This window comes from Humulus lupulus, chromosome 7, assembly GCF_963169125.1.
Source record: "Humulus lupulus chromosome 7, drHumLupu1.1, whole genome shotgun sequence".
In the NCBI taxonomy this organism is placed as follows: Eukaryota; Viridiplantae; Streptophyta; class Magnoliopsida; order Rosales; family Cannabaceae; genus Humulus; species Humulus lupulus.
Genome location: NC_084799.1, coordinates 179,776,283 through 179,799,383, shown reverse-complemented (window position 1 = coordinate 179,799,383; position 23,101 = coordinate 179,776,283). Strand labels below are relative to the sequence as shown.

The following is a 23,101-nucleotide window of genomic DNA, read 5'->3' as shown; positions in this document are numbered from 1 at the left end:
GGTTCTTCCAAGCTGGGGTGTAGGTCATGGAATGGGGATTATTAGGCTGTCTTTGGTAATTTCCTATTGCTTGGACTTCTTCCATGGGCATGTTATTCATATCTATAGCAGAGCATTGGTTTGGTTGATGGTTTGTACCACACACTTCACAAAGGTTTTGAACTTGCATGGCTTGAGATGGGAGTGTAGTCTTTTGTAATTGCTTCGTCAAGGCTGCTACTTGAGCTGTAAGCATGGATATAGCATCCAATTCCATCATTCCAGCCACTTTCTTTGATTGTCCCCTTTCAGTTGGCCATTGATAATTATTCATAGCCATCTCCTCTAATAGCTCATATGCCTCATTAGCACTTTTACTCATAAAGGCACCTCCCGCTGCGGCATCTATAATTGTTCTAGTCACCCCATTCAACCCATTATAAAAATTATGCACCAACATCCACTTTTCTATTCCATGGTGTGGACACTTCCTTAACAACTCCTTAAAGTGCTCCCAAGAATCATACAGTGGCTCTCCATCCAGCTGATAAAAATTATTAATCTTACCCCTTAACTTTGCAGCCTTTGCTGGAGGAAAGAATTTGGCAAGGAATTTCTGAGCTAACTCCTCCCACGTAGTGATATAATTCGCTTATAGAGAGATCAGCCAACTCTTCGCCCTATCCCTCAGTGAAAATGGGAATAGCCACAGTCTTATAGCATCATCACTCACCCCATTCATCTTGAATGTTGCACATAACTCCAGAAAATTAGCTATGTGTAAATTGGGGTCCTCCGTTGGCATACCTCCAAACTGAACAGCTGTTTGAACCATCTGAAGGATGGCTGGCTTAATCTCAAAATTGTTGGCAGCAATGTTTGGAGGTCTAATGCATGAATGCACTCTTGTAACAGTAGGAAGTACATAATCTCTTAAGGTTCGTGCTCCTTGCTCCCTTGGAACCTCTGCAACCCCTTGACCATTATTAGCACCATTTCCCATATTTTCAGCCATGGTAAAATCCAATCTCCTCTTCATTTTCTGATTCTGTCTGCACGTTCTTTCAATTTCCCGATCTATTGGTATAATCTCCTTTTGTCTATTGCTTCGCATATACCAATCAGTCCTAAAACACAATGAAACCTTGATCCAAATAAATTTTAACAGAAATTAAATAAAATAAAATAACCAAATTAGAACAAATAACAATAACTATGATATTGGAATATAAGTCCCCGGCAACGGCGCCAAAAACTTGATCTGTAATTTCTGTACGCAAGTATACGTAGTCGTGTCAAGTAGTAAATTATGTAAGAACGGATATCGTCCCACAGAGACTATCTCCCAAGTACCACTAATTGATTTTCGAATTCTATTTGGTTAATTAAAATTTAAGTGAACAATTAAAAATAAAAAAATTCCTATAAACTATGAACCAAAATTAAAGAGCTGGAAACAAAACAATGAATCACTACTTAAGAATCAATAATAAAAACAACCTAGGAATTAATTTCATCAACTGTTCATCCTATTAATTTTAATAATCAAATCTAAATCTCTTCTTTCTATTCTAATAGCGGGTTAATTTATTCGATTCCTATTCTTTTTCAAGACATAAGATCTCAATCTATATGCAAGTTTTCTACATTTCTGTGATAAACTTAAACATATAAAAGGCATTAACCATGGAAACCTAATTACTACACAAGTCATATAGGTACTTTAATCCAATATGCACCCTATGTCTATACAATGATAGCATATTCAATTCTCATCTTTCGAATTTTGAATCAAAAACATTAAATCAAGCAAATAGTGATCAATTGTTTACTAACATTAAGCACACATCATATAGATTAGAATAGAAAAGAAAGATCAATAGAAAATCATAATAAAATTAAATAGAAATCCCAGTGACTACATTAATTTCTAGATAAAAGAAATTAGTTCATAAATGCCATGATGAAAATAAACTGCAAATAATTGTTCATAAAATTAACCTAAAGAATTCAGATGAAAAAGAAAACTAATTACACCAGCCTCAGTTTATCTAGGGTTTATAAAAACTTCCCGTCTCCTGAAATCGCAGAATAATGTCCCTTAAATAGCCCTCAAGTATTCCCAAGTGCAAATACCAAAACACCCTTCAAAAAGTCGTATAAAAACTAAAAATCGCGTCACCAGCGCTATAGCGCTGTATTTTTGGCGCTGTAGCGCTATTGTCAGTGGCAACAAGTTCCAAAATCTAGGGCACCAGCGCTGTAGCGCTCTTATTGTAGCGCTACTTCCAGAACCAATCCCCTGAAATACTTCCTCCGAGCGCTGTAGCGCTATTGTTGTGGCACTGTAGCGCTAAAGTCAGAACCATCCTTTCTTCAAAGTTTTTCCTAGCACTGCGGCGCTCCCTTAGTAGCGCTATAGCGCTACTTACAGCACCCAAAATTGTACAAATCCGTCCCGATTTTGTTCCACTTTCACTCCTTTTCACTATTTGTACCACTTTAGCATTAACAACCCGAAACATGAACAGACGAACATAATTCCGAAATAACATAATCCTAAACTAACGAAAAACACCCTAAAAGCTAGACCATAAACGAGCCTAAAACTCGTTTATCACCTTGCTTGATGGTTGCTTGAAGGTGCTTGATGCCAGTTAGATGGGGCCTTCAAAATCAAGATTTTCATGACAAATTGACTTTTCTCGATGGTTGTTCGATAGTTGCTCGATGTGATTCTTGAAAGATGCGTACTTTTTCACTTAAGTGTCTGTTTAGAGTGATTTTTTTTTCTAATTTGGGTATTTTTTCGAGATCTATGCGTTTTAAAAAAAATTATATACACATTAGGAAAGTGTAAAGCTTGAAAAAAAAATACAAAAATGCAAACATACCTCATGTTTATGACATGTTTTGGTATATTTTTAAGTTTTAAATTTCACAAATGTGTATATGCACATCTTAAATGTGTAGATCTTGAAAAAAATACCCAAATAAAAAAATCACCCAAAACGGACACCCGAGTGAAAAATTATGTCTCTTGCAAGAATTGCATCGAGCACCATTGAGCAATATCGAGCCACCATTGAACAAACATCGAGCCACCATTGAGAAAAGTCATTTTTTTTCTTCATGAAAACTTGATGTTGAAGGCCTCATCGAGCTAGCATCGAGCACCATCAAGAGAATATTGACTTGAGCATTACTTTTGGTTTTTTTTTTCTTTTCAAATTTGAAACTTAAATTTGCAAAAAATTTGACCTTGCTCGATGGTTGCTTGATGCCATCTTAATTGAGCCTTCAAAATCAAGATTTTCATGAAAAAAAATCGACTTTTCTCAATGATGGCTCGATGGTTGCTCGATACTGCTCAATGATGCTCGCTGCGATTCTTGCAAGAGACACAATTTTTCACTGTGATGTCTGCTTGGGGTGATTTTATTAAAGATCTAGACGTTTGAGATGTGCATATGTACATTTGTGAAGTTTAAAATTTGAAAACATACCAAAACATGTCTTAAACATGAGTTATGTTTGCATTTTTGTATTTTTTTTCAAGCTTTACACTTTCCAAAATGTGTTAAACGTGTAGATCTAAAAAAAATACCTAAATTCAAAAAATAAATCACCCAAAATGGACCCCCGAGTGAAAAATTATGCCTCTTGCAAGAATCGCATCGAGTACCATCGAGCAACTATCGAGAAAAGTCATTTTTTTCATGAAAATCTTGATTTTGAAGGCCTTATCGAGTTGACACCATCGAGCAAAGTCAATTTTCTGTAGATTTCAGAGTTTTAGATCTGAAAAAAAAAAAAACCCAAAAAATCATGCCAAAATCTGTTTGAAATGCAGTCTTTAGTATCTTAAGTGATACTTGTCATGAGTTTAAGTTCTAAATCCTTTAAAACTATTATGAGTCTCTTTTGTGTAGCTTCTATGGAGAAGTTAAGAGAAAGAGAGATGGGATTTGGAGGGGTAGAGAAAGAAAGATGTGGTGTGTGGCTGCCATTTTCAGAGAGGGATGGTGCAAAAATAATGAGAGGGACATTTTTGGAAACAATGGAAAAAGAATAACACTAAAATGTAATGTGAATACACCAAGAATTTTTTTTTTTAATTTGAAGCCCTTATGATGCATAGAAATTGAAATTTCTCTTATAATTTTTGCAAAAAAATTGAAGAAGAATAATAATTTATATTTAAAAGTGTGAATAAATAAATTATATTTATTTGAATAAAATATTAAGAGAACGTGAGAGTATATGAAATTGAGAAATTTGAAAAAAAAAATTAAGTGTAAGAGTTTGAAACAATTAAACTATTAAAAAAGAACAATTTGTAAATTTTACTATAAAAAACATGTATTTGTAAGGAAAAATAAAAATGTGGAGTGATGTGAAAAAAGAGGTATTTGTGGTCATTGTATATTTTTCAAAATGCTTTGCACATACATATAAGTAAAAATTACACAAAGTACCAATTTTAAGTGACTCTCATTTCATTTGTAGTCCTATTTTGAATCTTTTTATTTTTATATTTAGTATTTTAGTTACTATTCATGTTTTTTCTTGCTTAAACATTCACAACACAATGCGGTACTATGAGAAATATAATTATAAAAATAAGTAATATTAAACTACAAGTATTTAGCGGCTAATTTTGGTTGATTAATCTTAAAACTTTTCAAGTTATACCTTTACATAATGAGAATGGTTTTGTAATGGGAGCCTCTTTTAAGCATAGATGCCTAATGGTGTGATTGGTAGTTGATTTGGAAATAATTTTATGATTTTGAAAACTTAAAATTTGTGGGACCTACCAAAATATTTGATTGGTAAATTGTTTTTGAAAACTATATCCTAATCAAAATTCTAATTTTGTGTTGTAATTTAGAAAACAACAATTTTGTGTTTTCTCTGTTTTGTGATTTTTTCTCCAAAAACTTAAAATCAAAATCATGATTTGTTTGTTCTCTCTACTCCTATCCTTTGTATCATTGCTTGTATTTATTTATTTATTTTTGCCAATTTTTATGACTTGAGTATGTTCCCACTAGTAATAAAGTATTTATGGAATATTTTATGACATTTATGCACAATTAAAAAATAAGCTGTGCTGGTATTTTTATAGATGACAATGCAATATTGTTATGAATTTAATCAATTATTATTATTAAATTTTAATTTATTAATATAATTAAATTTTACTTAATTAAATCTATTGATAAATCAAAATTTAATATTATACAATCTATGTATATAAAATAAATAAAATTAAAATAATATTCAAATTCAGCTGTTCGAATCACATATTCAGTTTCTGTTATATTTTCAAATTTAATACCAATCACAGATTCATTTTTTTAAAACTTAAAAACAGTTTACTGACATTGAACCAATCACATTTTCAGAAACATGATTTTAGTCACTAAATTCACATTTTCATTTTAGAATCTCACTTTTAAAAAATACAGTTTTCTAATCGCGAACCAATCGAACCCAAAAAATCTGAGTAAAGTCGCAGTCAACATCAAGGGAGCTTTTCGTAATTGAAGACTTACAAGAATTGGCTCTGTTCAAAATTTTGAAATCCAGCCCGCAACGGTCTTCTACGACTTTTTAAACCCCAATCTCATCTTGATCGTCCATTTTTACACTTGGATCTTCTCAGATCGTCATCATCCCCACCATTTTCATCTTTCTTTCCTAAATTCAAATTCTTTTCTTTGTTTCCCCCCAAACCAGTCACAGGAGTTCTCTTTTTCCCTACTTCTTTCCCAGCCCTAATTTCATTCGACCCGACCTCCATTTCTGAACTCAAGCTTTCTTTTCAGTAAAAATGCCCTTCATATCAGACGCCGCGAGTGCCATTAAGAGCCGGTTCGGATTTCATGACCACGCGCCGGAGACCATCCCTTCAGTCCGGAGCACTCCTGATATTTTCAAATCTGCATCCAAAGAAAATTTCAACCAAGCTTCGGCCGTACGGAGCATCCGTGACTGGGATGACGATGACACTGCTAGTGTCGGTGGCGCTATGGCGGCGTCTTCATCCAGCCAGTGCTTCGAGATTTCTGAGGATCCATCGTTCTGGAAGGATCACAATGTGCAGGTAGTTAAATAACTTGTGGCTCTGGTGGTTACGTGTTCTAATGCTCCTATTACTGGATTTTGTTGTTACATTTGGATAAATGTTTGTTTAAATGTTCAGTTTTAAGATTTTTGGTTGTTTATATGGTTTCATTTCTGCATTGGTTAAGCTTTGATGATTATTGACTTTACTAATTGTGAATGGTTAAAAAGAAAAGTTTTTATTTCAAATAGGTATTTTGGGTCAAGCTTGTTTTTGGGTTTTGTTTCGTCATGTGTGCTGAACTAGTAACTTTTTTTGGTGTGCAGGTTATAATTAGGATTCGGCCTCTTAGTAGTGCCGAACTGTCATTGCAAGGTTATGGAAAGTGTGTTCGTCAAGAGAGCTGTCAGACAATTACTTGGACAGGGCATCCTGAGTCGCGATTTACATTTGATGTTGTTGCAGATGAGAGTGTTAGCCAGGTATTGTTTATAATTGGCATACTGTCTCTAATGGGTTTGTATTTTTTGTTTTATTTGGCTTCATGATTTTCATTTGGGATTGCCTAACAGGAAAAACTATTTAAAGTAGCTGGGCTGCCCATGGTTGAAAACTGCATGGGAGGCTATAACAGCTGCATGTTTGCTTATGGACAAGTGAGTTTACATATGATACTTTAGTATTTTTCATATCTTCTACTTAGATGTAGTATAGAACTTCATATGATTCTTCTATAATGGAATCATTGATCACGTGATACCGCTGTGTATTTTGTTCTGTATTTGTAACTTTAGACCGGAAGTGGCAAGACTCACACAATGCTTGGAGACATCGAGGGAGGCACTCGAAGACACAGTGTTAATTGTGGGATGACACCTAGAGTCTTTGAATATTTGTTTTCAAGAATTCAAAAGGTTTGTGGCTTTCAACTTTTGCAAACCCATACTACACTTCTATCATTTGATGACTTTAGAGAAATTTATTACGGATCTTATTTATGCAGTACAAGCCTAAAATCTAGGCCTTCTCCTTATCTTTTCTTGTGTTCAGTTATGTGAATTGTACAAAGAAACTCTCACTTTTCTTCCTTTTGAATCTATGAGTGGAATCTTATGCCATTATAATTGTCAAAAAGATTTTAAAAGGTGTCGATCATTTTTATATGAGATAGAAAGACAATGATTCCCACTGAACTGTTGTTCTACGTTGAAAAGCAAATTATACGGCTTCGTTAAATTCTCTTTTATATTTTAAAACATAGACATCTTGATCCTTTGCCTTTCTTTATGTGGAAACTGGAAACTTGTGCGAGAGTTTGATAGAAACTTTTTGGTGCAATTTTGGTGAGCAGGAAAAAGAAGCCCGCAGAGATGAAAAAATAAAGTTTAATTGTAAATGCTCATTTCTGGAGATATATAATGAACAGATTCTTGATCTTTTGGACCCATCATCTAGCAATTTGCAGGTACATTTGTAACACTAGTATTTCTTTTGCCGATATTATTTTCTGCTAAAATCATTTCTGATCCCTTAATTTACTTAATTATTCTGTACAAATATTGTGGATGTGTAACAGATAAGAGAGGATGTCAAGAAAGGGGTTCATGTTGAAAATCTCAAGGAGATAGAAGTCACAAGTGCTCGAGATGTTATCCAACAACTTATTCAAGTATAAGATAAATTATGTCCTTTGATTTCAAGATTTCATCTTTTCAGATTTTAAAGTGTTTATAATTGTCATCATTAATCACTAACTTATATGTCACGGTATTATCAAAAGGCTTGAATCATTTTTACTTTTCTTTTTCTTTCATTAAATATAATATTTTCTATATTCTAAATGATTTCACAGATTGTATAGAAAAATTATATAATAAAAATGTTTTTCGTTTTGGCTTTATTGTAGACTTTTAGTATAGTGTATACACGCACTACCACAATCTTACATAAATTTTGCTATGTTCTAGGGTGCAGCAAATCGAAAGGTAGCAGCCACTAATATGAATCGTGCCAGTAGTCGTTCACATAGTGTATTTACATGCATAATTGAAAGTAAGGTGAGCTACACAGTGGTTTTGTTGTTTCTGTACAATATTTTAGTTGCTTTTTTTTTTATCCTTTTTCTTAGTCAAGTGTTATTTTAACCATGATGTTTTCTATGCTAAACATGCCTTTTTTTATCAGTGGGAATCTCAAGGTGTAACTCACCATCGATTTGCCCGCCTTAATCTTGTTGATTTAGCAGGATCTGAAAGGTATAGTGATGTATAGTGTTATTTTTCAATTTATTAGAAGGAAAGCGGACAAAAGTAGGAAATGTGAATTGAATCCTCTTGTACTTATTTGGTTGGAAGAAAAAGAGATGATAATGCTCATATTATTAATTTATTTCCTTAATAAGAAAAGCGAATAATGCACCTTTACAGAATATCTTCATCTATTACCTACACTTTTCTCCTAAACTCAACTCCCTCAAAATAAATGAAAAGTTTTCTTTTTGGTTAACCTGTTGATCACAGACAGAAGAGTTCTGGTGCTGAAGGTGAACGTCTTAAGGAAGCTACTAATATCAACAAGTCCCTGTCAACATTGGGGTATGTCTTCTCATTTTAATTTTAAAATCTTTATGATTCAGCAATTAAAACTTTTAATTGATGTTTACGCAAGTGTTGAAAATCTCTATTTGCAGACTTGTTATTATGAACTTGGTAAACATGTCACATGGGAAATCACTCCATGTTCCTTATCGGGACTCAAAGCTTACATTTCTACTTCAGGTTGGTGGTGATGTATTAGCACATTTTCTGTTTTCTTTTTTAAAAATATCAAGTCTGCCAAGCTGGTTTCAGGGATTTCTGAGATATAGTGAAAGACTTAACTTTTAAAGAGCTTCTGATCTATATGATTTCCTCTGCAGGATTCATTGGGAGGGAATGCAAAAACTACTATAATTGCAAATATCAGTCCGTCTAGTTGGTGGGTGGATAAATTATTGTGCTTAGTTTTTTATGGATCAATACTTCTTTCTTTTGTATTGAGCATTTTTTTAATCACTGAATGCATGAATTAACTGCTTTTTGGATACGTATATTCACTGAATGCATGAGACATTGGTTCTTAACCATACTGGTTTATGTTCTTTTGGATACTTGTATTCTCTGAATGCACGGGACATTGGTCCTTGATTTTACTGGTTTATGTTCTTTGGCCACTTAACTTAACCTTACTGGTTTATGCCCTTTTGGATAATTTTATTCTCAGTATGCATGAGCATTGTTTATTGACCTTATCAGTAATCACCTTTGGGCCATTTACTTGTATTCTTTGAATGCACGGGACATTGGTCCTTGATTTTACTGGTTTATGTTCTTTGGCCACTTAACTTAACCTTACTGGTTTATGCCCTTTTGGATAATTTTATTCTCAGTATGCATGAACATTGGTTCTTGACCTTATCAGTAATCACCTTTGGGCCATTTACTTGATTAAAACTAGAGTTTTGCTGTCGATCATTTCTAGTTTATTTGACATTTTGTTTTGGGATCCTTTCAGTTGTTCACTGGAGACTCTAAGCACTTTGAAGTTTGCTCAACGTGCAAAATTTATTAAAAACAATGTATGTATTATAGTTTGAAGTTTCAGTACGACTGACTGGTTTTAGGCACAAATATTGTCATTGAATTTATATTGAAAATATCCAATATTACTAGTGATGGCATAGTCATAGCTTATCAGCTACTCTGGATTCCTTATGCAGGCAATTATAAATGAAGATGCTTCTGGGGATGTGATTGCCATGAGGATACAAATTCAACAACTTAAGGTTTTTATTTTATTTTATACAATTTTAATAAATTTTTTTATTGATTTATTTTAAAATTCTTATCTTCTCTTATATATACATACAAACATATTCTTTGATATCTCTTTTGCGAAAATTCGGGCATTGAATTGGGCAGTATATTTCTAATGAAAATTACTGGGTTAACAATTGCTACTGTATACCACATAACGTTGATGAATTCAGCATTTTGTACTAGTCATCATAACATATTTGAGTTGATTTTAGTTTATTTTCAGCTCATGCTGAACATGAAATCTACCCACATTTGACACTCCATCCATGTGCACCTTTCACCTTTTTTTAAACCTTTTTAGCTTAAAGACAAACAGTGGTTTGCACTATTACTAACCCTGTGACGTAAAATAAAGAGAACAGAAAAAGGATCGATTTGTTAAGACATATGGATTTCATGATTCATTACAGATTTTACCAACTGGCTGTTTTGCATCTTCAATTAACCATATTTATACCCTGTATTTTAATTATTGTAAAGTCAAATTCACCTTGTATTTCACATACAATAATTGCTTTCTGTGTTACTCGAATCAGAGTTGTGATTTGTTGATTTTTCAGATTTTATTTTTGCTTACACTTCTATTCATTTATAGAAAGAAGTATCTCGGTTACAAGGATTAGCTTGTGGAGGCGTCGAAAGTCATGATAATAATACATTGGCAGTGAGTTTTCCAGGATCCCCTGGATTTTTTAAGTGGGAAGGACTCAATGGGTCATTTAGTCCACTTAATTCTGGCAGAAGGATGTCTCAGGTACACTAACTTTCCTTGAGCTTCAAAATATGTATAGTTTGGTATTTCTAGTTTGTAATTGAGTTTGTTGTACGTTCAGAAAAAAGATTATGAAGTTGCCCTTGTTGGGGCTTTCAGGAGGGAAAAAGATAAAGACATTGCATTGCAGGCATTAAATGCTGAAAATCAGGCAGTTATGCAACTGGTATGTGTCAAAAATTGTCTTATGATATTTTAATAATAAGCTTGGTTGCTGCTCAGGTAATTTTCATTTGAAATAATGATTAAAAGGGTTATCTTTTTTCTCATGGTTCATTAGGCAAAGCAAAGGGAAGATGAGATACAAGGCCTGAAAATGAGGTTGCGGTTTCGTGAAGCTGGAATAAAAAGGCTGGAGGCTGTTGCCTCTGGAAAGATTTCAGCTGAGACACATTTGCTGAAAGAAAAAGAGGAATGTTTAAAGGAAATTGAGGTCCTCCGGACGCAGGTTAACCGTAACCAAGAAGTGACAAGATTTGCAATGGAAAATCTGAGACTAAAAGAAGAAATTAGAAGGTAAGGGCATTTGATTCAGATGAAATCCTCTTTATCAACAATATACAACTTACCTTGTTTAATCTTTATCTTTTGCATGAGTGCACAACCTTTTTTTTTAAGTCTTCACGAGTGCACAATCTTTTGCATGTTTACATGAAATTAAATTGGGACAGGTTTTGCTGTGGATTTACACTATATAAGAAGAAACTATTAGTCAAGGCTTTTACTTAAAACAAATTTTCCTTTACAATAACACACACAGAGGTTAATTCCTTCTATGGAATTCCTTTTAGCCTGTCACAGTGAATGGAATTAGTAGCTGTGTTGTCCACAAAGTTAGAGGTTCTAAGATTTGACATATATTCTGAACCTAAATGAAAAGAAAAACAAAACTTATACTTGCATCAATTTAATTGAACTCTATCATTTTCTTTTGTTTTCTTCTTCAATTAAACTAAAAGCTCCAAACAATTGATATTTATGCTGCTTACTTGCTAAATATCCTCAGGTTAAAGTCATTCTATGAGGAAGGCGAACGAGAAATGTTGAATGAACAAATCATGGCATTACAAAACAAGGTATACAATTTATGTTTTTTTTACTTGTCCTCACTTTGAAGCCTTATGATTTCTTAGAGTAATTGCTAATTTGTTTTATTGTGGGTAATATGCAGTTGCTAGAAGCTCTGGACTGGAAGCTGATGAATGAATCAGAATCCTTAATGGTTCGGGTTATTTCCAATGTTTGTAATGAATGTTGTTGCAAAATTATTCTATAAAATTTTTGTTCTTCAACTCACTTTTTTCTTTTTGGCATGTCAATTTTATGCTTTAGAAAACAAATTCACATCTGATGATAGAAGAACTTCGTGGGGATGATAATCTGGTTTCCAATAAGGTGCGATTTGAGCTGCTTTTTTTTTTAACTGAAGTTTTGAGTAAGCAATGTGCACTGGTGAAATTTTGAGGTTGTAACAGTGGCCACGTCTTTATGCTGTTTTTTGTTTTATAGCATATGATGTTTACTCTGATCACTATAATTTATTTTTTTATTAAATGAAAATTCTGCAACAGGAACCAGAATTGCCTTGGCAATCATCAATTAGCGAGGAGAATGAATTCCTTCGTATGCAGGTAAAGTACATAACTTCCTCTGTAATGAAACTGGTTTTCTAAACTTTGCTTAGGTTTTATATATAGCATTTTATACTTTGCAGGCCATTCAAAACCAAGCTGAAATGGATACACTTACAAAGAAGTTGCAAAGCTTCCTTGAAGAGAAAGAAGATTTGGAAAGGTAGTGTTTTCTATAGATTAATTATATACATTATACATACGTATCAGCCTAAAATACATATTTAGTTTCATTTATATTTTGTATGCAGTATTTTGAGTTTGTTATTTACTTTTCTTTTTCCCTTGCTAATGGTATATTGGTAGCTAAGCTTTTTGCTTTTGATTTAAAATAAAATTATCATTTTTCCTTAATTATCTTGGAAGCTCTTACAGACTCCTGCTTATTCTTTCCTTTTTGTTTTTCCTTTATCCTTAGAAGATGAGATGAGAGTTTTAGTTTAGCAGTGTTACTATCTGTATTGACAATTAAATCTTCCAGGCTTGTCAAAGATTTGGCGACAAAACTTGAAGAGGAAAGATCTGCGAAAGCTTTTAAAGAAGAAATCCCGCAAGTTGAGCTTAATCCTTTGTCAAGCGATATGCCTCTTATCAATTTCAGTGATCAAATGGAACTGAAAACAATGGTTGATGCCATTGCTGCGGCTAGTCAAAAAGAAGCAGAAGCACATGAGACAGCAATTGTTATGTCTAAAGAGAATGAGGAGCTGCGTATGAAGCTTAAGTTTTTGCTTGAAGATAATAACAAACTTATTGAACTCTATGAAAAGGCTGCAGCAGAAAGCAATAACAAAATTACTGCTGATCCTCAGAGTGCTCAAGAGGATATTGAAATGCACAACAATGATGGTATTGAACATGGAAAAGAGAGTGGGGTTGAGATGAACAAAGTAGTTGAAAACTTAGAACATCAGCTTATGGAAATGCATGAAGAAAATGAAAAACTGATGGGTCTGTATGAGAGAGCAATGCAGGAGAGGGATGAGCTCAAAAGAACGCTTTCTTCTTGTGGAGAGCAGAGTGTCAAAACCAATAGAGAATTTGATTGTGCAGAGAAGGTTGTTGAAGTTGATGGAGAAGGGTCTCCTATGTCATTGGAAGCAAGAAATTTAATTAACCAAATTCAACATCTTGAACTGAACACGCATGGTGCCATGATAGATGATATAGATATGTGTACCAAAGAGACTGATGACTTATTAAATGTACACGATATTGCTGGTTCAGCTGGTCCTCAACAAGATTCAGGAAATGGCATTGATATGGAAACACCCTCCACCTCTGAAGCAGAGACTGATGACTTATTAAATGTACACGATATTGCTGGTTCAGCTGGTCCTCAACAAGATTCAGGAAATGGCATTGATATGGAAACACCCTCCACCTCTGAAGCAGAGATGTTAGATTGCATTGCAGCTAAGGTGTCAGAAGATCAAAGATTGGTTAGAATGAAGCTGGAAAGTGCTGACAAGCAACTTTTAGATTCCACCCAATCTGTAACTCTATTTAGTTCACTTGAGAAATTAGTCATTGAAGTAGGCAAACTCTCAAGGGAAATTGAAGTCATGGAAGATGCCATTCAGGCCAAGCAGAAAACCTCTGAAGCCCTTAAACTCAACTCTGTTGAAATGCAAGACAGAAAGGCTCTAATTCAGAAAAAGTTAACAGCTCTCAAGTACTCTTTGTCCAGTTTTTCTTCATCAGTGGCTTACTTTGAGCAGCGAGAAGCTCGGGCAACATTAAGGGTAAAAGCTTCAACAGTTTATCTAGACCAAAAGAAAAAGGAGTTGGCCCATCTAAGTGCAAAGAAGGACGAAATTCAAGCTTCTTTGAGTAGGATTCAACAAACTGAAGTTGAATTGAGTAACAACCATGCATGTTTGAAATCGAAACTGGAGGAAGAAAATCGGAAACATGAGAATGAAAAGGTCCTTTTTGCCATAGATAACATTGAGAAAGTAGACCCCTCACAGAAAAGCTGGTTGGGAGGCAAAGCGACTGAGTTACTAAAGACGGAAGAAGAAAAAACCAAGCTACAAACTGAGGTGAAGCTTTCTCGAGAAAGACTTGGGGTCATAAGAAGGGAACTTGAGGATTTGAACATAAAGTCTGTGAAAGTGAATGAGGCAATGCAAACTGTTGAAGTGGAGGTAGAGAAAGCTTCTAGGTCTGTTGAAGAGATGGAGATTGCCCTTCAAGGTATAATGCAGGAAAAGAAGACGCTGTTGGAAATGAGAGATAATGGAAAGGCAGAAATCGAAAGTATGATTCTCGAATACCAGCAGCATCTTTTTATAGCAGATTTGAAGGAGGCAGAGATAAAAATTCTGGAGGAAGAATTGCTGGTAGAGTTGAGAAGAATGCAAGAATTACAAAAAGAAAGGGCTATGGCTGCTGAAAAGACATCCCAGTTACTGGACACAGGTTCTCCTCATTCAGGTTTCATATCAGAAAAGATGGAAGAAGAACTACTAAGTGTTAGAAAATCTATTGTGGAAGCCAAGCTACTGCTTGGAGAAAGCAGCACCTAGTTCCTTGGTCTATTGTGATTGCAATAACTGTATTTCCACAGTCTAGCATTCTTACACTTGTAATTAACAATCATTGTTCTTTTGATTTTAGATGAGCCAACAATGCTAGTTGTGCTCATAATTGTTTTCTTGATTTTGAATTCTGTTAACTGAATGAAGGCTTGTATCATTGTAAATTAATATCTGTTCAAAAGTATCAGTACTTGGTAGAACTATTCCCCTTGTTTGAAATGTTCATGGTTTTGGATGGGACAATGGCTTATGGTGAAACCCTTACCTCGTACTAAACATAGCAAGCACAGATAACTGAACTCGCCCTATATTTTTTTTATACATCTCTCTATACATATGAGGAAGGCATTTCAATATATGAGATTTACATTAACGCTATATTTTTTATATATCATTATTTATTTCAATATCAAGTTAGCATTGATAATGAATTATTATAGGAAGTTTCAAGAGGTTGCCAATATGCTTTATAGTAAATAAATGGTTGTACATGGAAAATCAGTTTAGTCAACTATTTTTTTTTTCAATCAATACGTTTTTCTTTTCAGTCAACATGGAATTGTTTTGTCAAAATGTGTCTTCATACGTTCTTTAGATCTGTTTGGTTTCCTTACCTTATTATATATATATATATATTATATATAAAAAGTGTGTAGATAAAGGAAATTTTTGGTTTTAACGGTTTTTTATTTTTTTTTATGTCAACTTTAATGGAATATTCTTATATCTAACAGAATATTCTTATATTTAACGGTAGTTTGTAAACATTTCTTAAACTTAAATTAAATTAGATAAATAATTAAAAAAATTAAGATAAGATATTTTTTTAGATATTTTACAATAATAATTATTTAAAAATAATAAATAATTAAACAAATTAAAATATGATATTTTTGAGATATTTTACAATCATAATTATTTAAAAATAATAAATGATTAAATAAATTAAAATATAATATTGTTTAGATATTCTACAACGATAATTATTTAAAAATAATAAAATCATACAATTTATAACTTAAATAAAATTTAATTAAACTTAAACTCACTTATTAGAATAATATCATATTAAATATATAATATAATCTAATGTGAATTAGTAACAAATTTCTTTTTTTTTAAAAAAAAAAACTAGCTAGAAACTTAAATTTAAAATACACGTATAATATTTAATATTACATTAAACATATAATATATAATCTCTTGTTGTCACTCCCAAATTCAAAAACTAAAACAAACATAAACTTAAACAAAAATAAATAAATTATTTAATTAAAAAAAAATATTTATTTCAAAATTTATATGATATTAATATAAATTTAATAAAAATAATTAATAAATTCTATAAATAAAACTAAGCAAACGTGCATATTGCACGTTGCTTGTATCTAGTATATATACTAAATACAAGCAACATATACGTTTGCTTAGTTTTATTTATAGAATTTATTAATTAGTTTTATTAAATTTATATTAATGTCATAAGTTTTGAAATAAATATTTTATTTTAATTAAATAATTTATTTATTTTTATTTAAGTTTATGTTTTTTATAGTTTTTGAATTTGGGAAGGACAATAAGAGATTATATATTATATGTTTAGTGTAATATTAAATATTATACGTGGATTTTAAATTTAAGTTTCTTGTTAGTTTAAAAAAAAAAAACAATTTGTTGCTAATTCACAATAGATTATATTATATGCTTAATATGATATTTTCTAAATTTGATTTAAGTTATAAAACATATGATTTTAGTATTTTTAAATAATTATCATTGTAAAATATCTCAAAAATATCATATTTTAATTTGTTTAATTATTTTAAAATAATTATTATTGTAAAATATCTCAAAAATATCTTATTTTAATTTGTTTAATTATTTATTATTTTTAAATAATTATCATTGTAAAATATCTCAAAAATATTATATTTTATTTTTTAATTATTTATTTTATTTTATTTAAGTTTAAATGTTTACAAACTACCGTTAAATATAAGAATATTCTAAAGTTAACATTAAAAAAATAAAAAACCGTTAAAACTAAGAATTTCCGTTATCTACACACTTATTATATAGAAGAGATATATATACTAGGTAGAAGCAACGTGCAATGCATGTTTGTTTATAAAAACCGGTTCACTGTTTTTTTTAAATATTTATATATATATATATAATAGAATGAATTATAATTCTATAGTATATGTAAATATTTATATCAATAATCTCCACATATATGACATATAAACACAACATTGACATAAATATATATATTTATATGACTACATGACAAATATATAAAATACAATAATATTTAAAAAGAAATTAATAATAGAAATAAAATAAGAATAGAAAAAGTCAGTGTACGTAGACAGTAATATACATGCATCAACTATTTTTAGTTTCTAATGTATCTCACAATGTCCTTTAGTGAATTTGATGAAGAAAAATAGCTCTAATCTCTTGATAAAAAATAAACTATCACACAAATTTATAAAATAAAAAAATGTATGCCTTTATTATTTGTAAATAAATATGATTTAATTATTTAAATTATCATAAAATATCATAAAATATATTTTTTTCAATTTATTTATTTATTTTTGTTTAAGTTTATATTTGTTCTAGTTTTTGAATTTGGTAGTGACAACTAAAGATTATATATTATATGTTTAATATAATATAATATTAAGTTTAAGTTTAATTAAATTATATTTAAGTTATAAAATATATGGTTGTATTTTTTTTAAATAATTATTATTGTAAAATATCTTAAAAATATCATATTTTAATTTTTTAATTATTTAATTTTAATTTATTTAAGTCATGTTTACAATTTACCATTAATATAAGAATATTCTGTTAAATATAAGAATATTATGTTAAAGTTAATGGTAAAAAATAAAAAACCGTTAAAACAAAGAATTTCCGTTATCTACACACTTATTATATAGAAAAAGATATATACTAGTGTTATACCCAAAAATTGGAGATCAATGACGTGGCAATAGATGTGACAAATGGCAGTACATGGTCAGTAAAAGACACATTAATAGTCAATAAATACATTGACTCCTTAGAGTTGTGATAAAGTGACCCGGTAAAGCTAAGGAGAGTGCATCCTAGGAGGCTAAGGAGAATGCATCCTAGGAGAGCTAAGGAGAGTGCATCCTAGGAGGCTAAGGAGAATGCATCCTAGGAGGCTAAGGAGAATGCATCCTAGGAGAGTTAAGGAGAGTGTATCCGAGGAGAACTCAAGAGAGTGGTCCTAGGAGACCCCAAGAGGGTGGTCCTAGGAGACCCCAAGGATTTGGCCCGAGGAGAAACATGGCATGCTAGAGGAGAGTGCCATGTTAGAGGAGAGAAGTGCATGTCCTACCACCATGCAAGTCCGACCAACAAATGTTTGTCCTACCACCATGCACATGTTCGACCAGCACTTGCATGGGTGGTCAGTAGGGGGTGGATCAACTAGCTAGAGGAGACTAAGTCAAGATTCCGAGAAACAACTTCAACAAGATATGCGGGAATCTCTCATTCTTCCCACAAATGAGAGGTTTGTTACATTTTGAATTTTGAATGTTTCTTTGTAATTTAAATGTAATAAATATAATAAAATATCCCGGTTCTAGGGGATACCGTATGTATGACCCTAAACCTATAAATAGAGGGCTTATGGGATTAGAGAGGGGTTCTTCTGCTTCTTCTTTCTAGAGAGAGAAAATTTGGGTCTGAGTATTATAGAGAGAGAAATTTGGGTATGAGTATTCTAGAGAGAGAAAGTGCTGGCATTTGAGTGAATTCTTGTATTTTTGCAATCTGTACTGAAGAAACTCAGTTGGCTCAGTTCATCTGATCTTGAGTACAGATCTATAAATCACAACTCTAAGTGGATTAGGCTATTACCGACAATCGGGGCTGAACCATTATAAAAATCTTGTGTGTTCTTTATTTTCTTTATTAAAACTATCTGTTGTCGTTTACATTCTCTTGAAGGCTTGTCGTTATTGACGTTCTCACGTCGTTGGCTAAAAACGCAGTCAACAACCAGATACAAACAAAGTTCAATATGCACGTTTATTTAGTTTTATTTATAAAACTTATTAATTATTTTTACTAAATTTATATTAATGTCATATAAATTTCAAATAAATATCTTATTTTAATTAAATAATATATTTATTTTTGTTTAAGTTTATAATTGTTTTAGTTTTTTAGGGCCTGATTGGTTCGTGATTAGAAAACTATATTTTTAAAAAGTGTGATTTTGAAATGAAAATTTGGATTTTGTATATGAAAATATGTTTTTTGAAAATGTGATTGGTTCAATATCTGTAAACTATTTTTGAGTTTGAAAACATTATATGGTTGGCATAAAATCTGAAAATACAACAAAAAAAATATATGAAGAAAATTATTTTAGTTAAATTAAATTAAATTTTAACAAATGTAATACAATAATTAATAAATTTTAAAATTAAAACATTAAATTCATAATAATAATTTATTCACATAAATTTATGTTTTTTTTAATTAATGTTAAATTTGTTTTAATTAACCAAGTTGTTTTAGTTTGTAAGTTAAAAAACTTCACAAGATTTTTTATTTATTGTTTAGAATTAATAATAAAAAATAGAGTTCAATTTAATATTAAAAAAAGTTCATTATAAAATCAAGTTGTTAATTATGACACGTTTTCTTTTATATATTTTACGTTATTTTTAATAAAACCAATTGTATTATTGTTTAATCTCGTAGACTAATTTTGGATTTTTTAATGATATTAATTGGATTTCAAAGTTTCATTTTATTTATCCAGAAATTATTTATTAATTATATTAGAACACAATTTTTGTTTCATTCATGAAAGATTACACTATATATATATATATATATATATAAAAGAAGACTATATATGCAAGAAAATAAATACACGAGGATGTAAATTTTATTACGTGACATGTTTAATCCAAAATCTTATAATTATTATAATAATTAACAACAACAAACAAAGTAAACAAACACATGGGGCCCATAGATTTAAAAAACAAGGAGATAATTTCTCGTTTTCCATTTTACTACATAAAACTAAGATACATATTTAAAATGAGTTTTAGAAAATAACCTACCAATTACTTATTATTGTGGGGTCCACATATTTTAAGTTTTCAAAAACATATAATTGGATCTAAATTGACTACCAATTAGACTCTTAATTTGGGAGTGACAGCAAGAGATTATATATTATAGGTTTAATGTAATATTAAATTTTATACGTAGATTTTAAATTTAAGTTTCTTGTTAATTTAAAAAAAAAACATTTTGTTGCTAATTCACAGTAGATTATATTATATGTTTAATATGATATTATTCTAATAAGTGAGTTTAAGTTTAATCAAATTTTATTTAAGTTATAAAACGTATGATTTTATTATTTTTAAATAATTATCATTGTAAAATATCTCAAAAATATTATATTTTAATTTGATTAATTACTTATTATTTTAAAATAATTATCAGTGTAAAATATCTCAAAAATATCATATTTTAATTTGTTTAATTATTTATTATTTTTAAATAATTATCATTGTAAAATATCTCAAAAGTATCATATTTTAATTTTTTTAATTATTTATTTTATTTTATTTAAGTTTAAGTGTTTACAAACTACCGTTAAATATATGAATATTCTGTTAAATATAAGAATATTTCGTTAAAGTTAACATGAAAAAAATAAAAAACCGTTAAAACCAAGAATTTTCGTTATCTACACAGTTATTATATAGAAGAGATATAAATATATACTAGATACAAACAACAGAGCATATTTACTTAGTTTTATTTATAGAATTTATAAATTATATTTATTAAATTTGTATCATTGTCTTATAAATTTCAAATAAATAAACAATATTATATATAAAAGAATAACATAGACATTTACATGAAAAATTAAACCATTTAAAAAAAATATTTATATATATAATATGATAACTTTTTAAATAATATTTTTAATAAAAATTAAGATTATGTATTATATAATATTATTATAATGATATTTTATAATATTTAAATTTATATTAATATAAGTATTAAATATTATTATTATAATAATATTTTATAATATTTGAATTCATATTATTATAATAATAATATTTTATAAGATTTTGTTACACCCAAATTTCGAGAATAGAAATTTTGATCTCGAAAGTCAGGCTCGTATAGTGCCAGCTCAGAATGAGCGGGTTCGTCATCATCAACTTTAATGAAAATATCAAGAACAGCCTCGTTGTGTAGTAAGTGCAACATCAGAATTGGTGAGCTCGGAAACTACGTGGTCTCAGAGGTGTTCCGAGATTATAAGTCAAGCTCAAAGTTACAATGACAGTGGTTCAACACTTGTATAAATTCCTTGATTCCTCTCCTGCCATCAGACAAGACGGTTCGAGCTCGGGCATTGTGAGCTCGAAAAGGATGATCTGAACCATGTTACTTGTTAAAGTCGAGGCGAACCGAGGTAGCGAGCTCGTGATTGTTGATCGATCTCGAAGGTGTGTGAATTGAATGTTCAAGATTGCGAGCTGAGTGTGAACATCTTTATTGTTAAAAAAATCCCTATGTTTAAGGGATTGGTTGTAATTTGTTGTTAAATCCCAAATATCATGGGATTCATACGCGTACGTAGTAACTATATGCATTTAATTGCATTTATTTAATTGATTTGTATGATAACTCCCCGAAATATGAGGGGAGATATTCAGTTAACCACTCTATAAATAGTGTGGAACAATTCATTTGTGGACAAAGAAATTTGTATTGGGAAGACTCTGTAAAATTGCTTCCAGAAAGCTTTGAGAGAATTCCATAAAGTGAATAATACTGACTCGTGGACTAGGCAGATTTTAACTGCTGAACCACGTAAAAATCGTGTCTATTATTGTTTGTTTCCTCTGGTATTTTGTTTAATTGCTCTTCATTTCTAAGTTGACGAAAAACGGCGTCAACAATTTGGTGCTTTCATTGAGAGCCATTAAACAAGATGTGAGCCTGTTTAATCAGAAAGCCTCCTGAATCGTCAATGGCCGCTGCAAGCAATCCCAGTACTGGTGGGCGACCATTGCCCCAGATACCCGAGGAACAGACTCCTCGTACTGAGGAATATCCCCGACGACCTGGAAAGTATCCCATGGTGGACCCAGATCTTGAGGAGAGGAGTGATTCATCCAATTCTTGTGGGCCACCTGTTCCCAGGCCTGATGAGGATTTATACTACAACCCTGAAAGATATGTTCCTATTGTGGAACTTGAAAATCGTCAATTGTGCAAACAATTGGTAGAGGCGACAAAACACAATGAAGAATTAGCCAGACAGGGGCCGCCCAGGTACCTCCCTGGAGGCCTAGAGGACGCCCCCGTGGGAGCATGGCTGCTAGGAGGGTGGAACAATCTTCATAGCCGAATCAACCAAGGCCCCAGAGGAGTACCCGGGCTGAGGCCACTGCCAACCCGACTATAGAATTGCCTACAGGAACAGGCAATAACCGAGCCCCTCCAGTGGCTCGGAAATCGAATCCTGATACTGCAAGAAACAACCCGGAGCCTGTCCGGGCAAACTCTGGGCCATCCAGGCCCGAAGTACTCGACCCATCAGCTCTAGGGGTGCTCGACCCAAGCCTAGGCTCTAAGGGAGTGCTCGGCCCAAGGGCTCTAAGGGAGTGCTTGGCCCAAGCCTCTAAGGGAGTACTCAGGCCATGCCAAGGAGGTGCTCGACATCTCCCTGGAAATCGCTCAGTATAGGGTTTATAACCCTGGAAATTGCACAGGCTAAGAAATTTTACAGAGAAAGCTTGAACAAAGTGTTTCTTATGAATCTAAGCACATACAAATTAAATGATGTGATGATTAGAAGATAATACTTACCAAATATCTGAGTTTGATGAGGACATGGAAAAACCAGATCTAGATCCTTCTGAAAGTGGTGCATGAAGCAGATGAGAAGATGAAAGTGGCCCATAAAGTAGTGATGAAAGAGTGATCTATTTATAACCTCTCAGGCAGACAATATATTTTAAGATATTTTTAGGAATTCAAATTTCCTTGAAAAAGATCTAATATGGTTTAAATTTAAATTTAAATTCCTTGAAAAATATTTATATTTTTAGGAAATAAAATTCCTTGAAAAATATTTATATTTTTAGGAATTAATATCCTTGAAAAATATATTATATTTTTAGGACCTTAAAAAC

At 31.4% G+C, this 23,101-nt stretch overlaps 1 protein-coding gene and 1 non-coding gene across 2 annotated transcripts; both read left to right on the top strand.

Annotated features, from left to right (window-relative positions):
• Nucleotides 1-449: 449 nt before the first annotated feature.
• LOC133793367 (small nucleolar RNA R71) lies at nucleotides 450-556 on the top strand. The gene has a single exon (XR_009874812.1). It is a non-coding gene; the product is annotated as a small nucleolar RNA R71 (small nucleolar RNA).
• A 5,097-nt stretch (nucleotides 557-5,653) lies between these two features.
• Nucleotides 5,654-15,092, top strand: LOC133788884 (kinesin-like protein KIN-12E). Its single transcript, XM_062226520.1, has 22 exons — nucleotides 5,654-6,091; nucleotides 6,379-6,534; nucleotides 6,625-6,708; nucleotides 6,847-6,966; nucleotides 7,404-7,517; nucleotides 7,629-7,721; nucleotides 8,020-8,109; nucleotides 8,237-8,307; nucleotides 8,572-8,646; nucleotides 8,742-8,829; nucleotides 8,970-9,028; nucleotides 9,605-9,668; nucleotides 9,810-9,875; nucleotides 10,505-10,663; nucleotides 10,743-10,847; nucleotides 10,962-11,197; nucleotides 11,688-11,757; nucleotides 11,853-11,903; nucleotides 12,014-12,076; nucleotides 12,253-12,312; nucleotides 12,396-12,475; nucleotides 12,794-15,092. Exons 1-22 carry the CDS (start codon nucleotides 5,819-5,821, stop codon nucleotides 14,841-14,843), a joined length of 4,227 nt encoding a protein of 1,408 aa, XP_062082504.1. The 5' UTR covers nucleotides 5,654-5,818; the 3' UTR covers nucleotides 14,844-15,092.
• Nucleotides 15,093-23,101: the final 8,009 nt, after the last annotated feature.

Coding starts and splice junctions, on each gene's coding strand:
- LOC133788884 (XM_062226520.1), top strand. CDS start 5,819: ATGCCCTTCATATCAGACGCCGCGAGTGCCATTAAGAGCCGGTTCGGA. Junction 7,722..8,019: donor TTATCCAACAACTTATTCAA/GTATAAGATAAA, acceptor GCTATGTTCTAG/GGTGCAGCAAATCGAAAGGT. Junction 10,664..10,742: donor CTGGCAGAAGGATGTCTCAG/GTACACTAACTT, acceptor TTGTACGTTCAG/AAAAAAGATTATGAAGTTGC.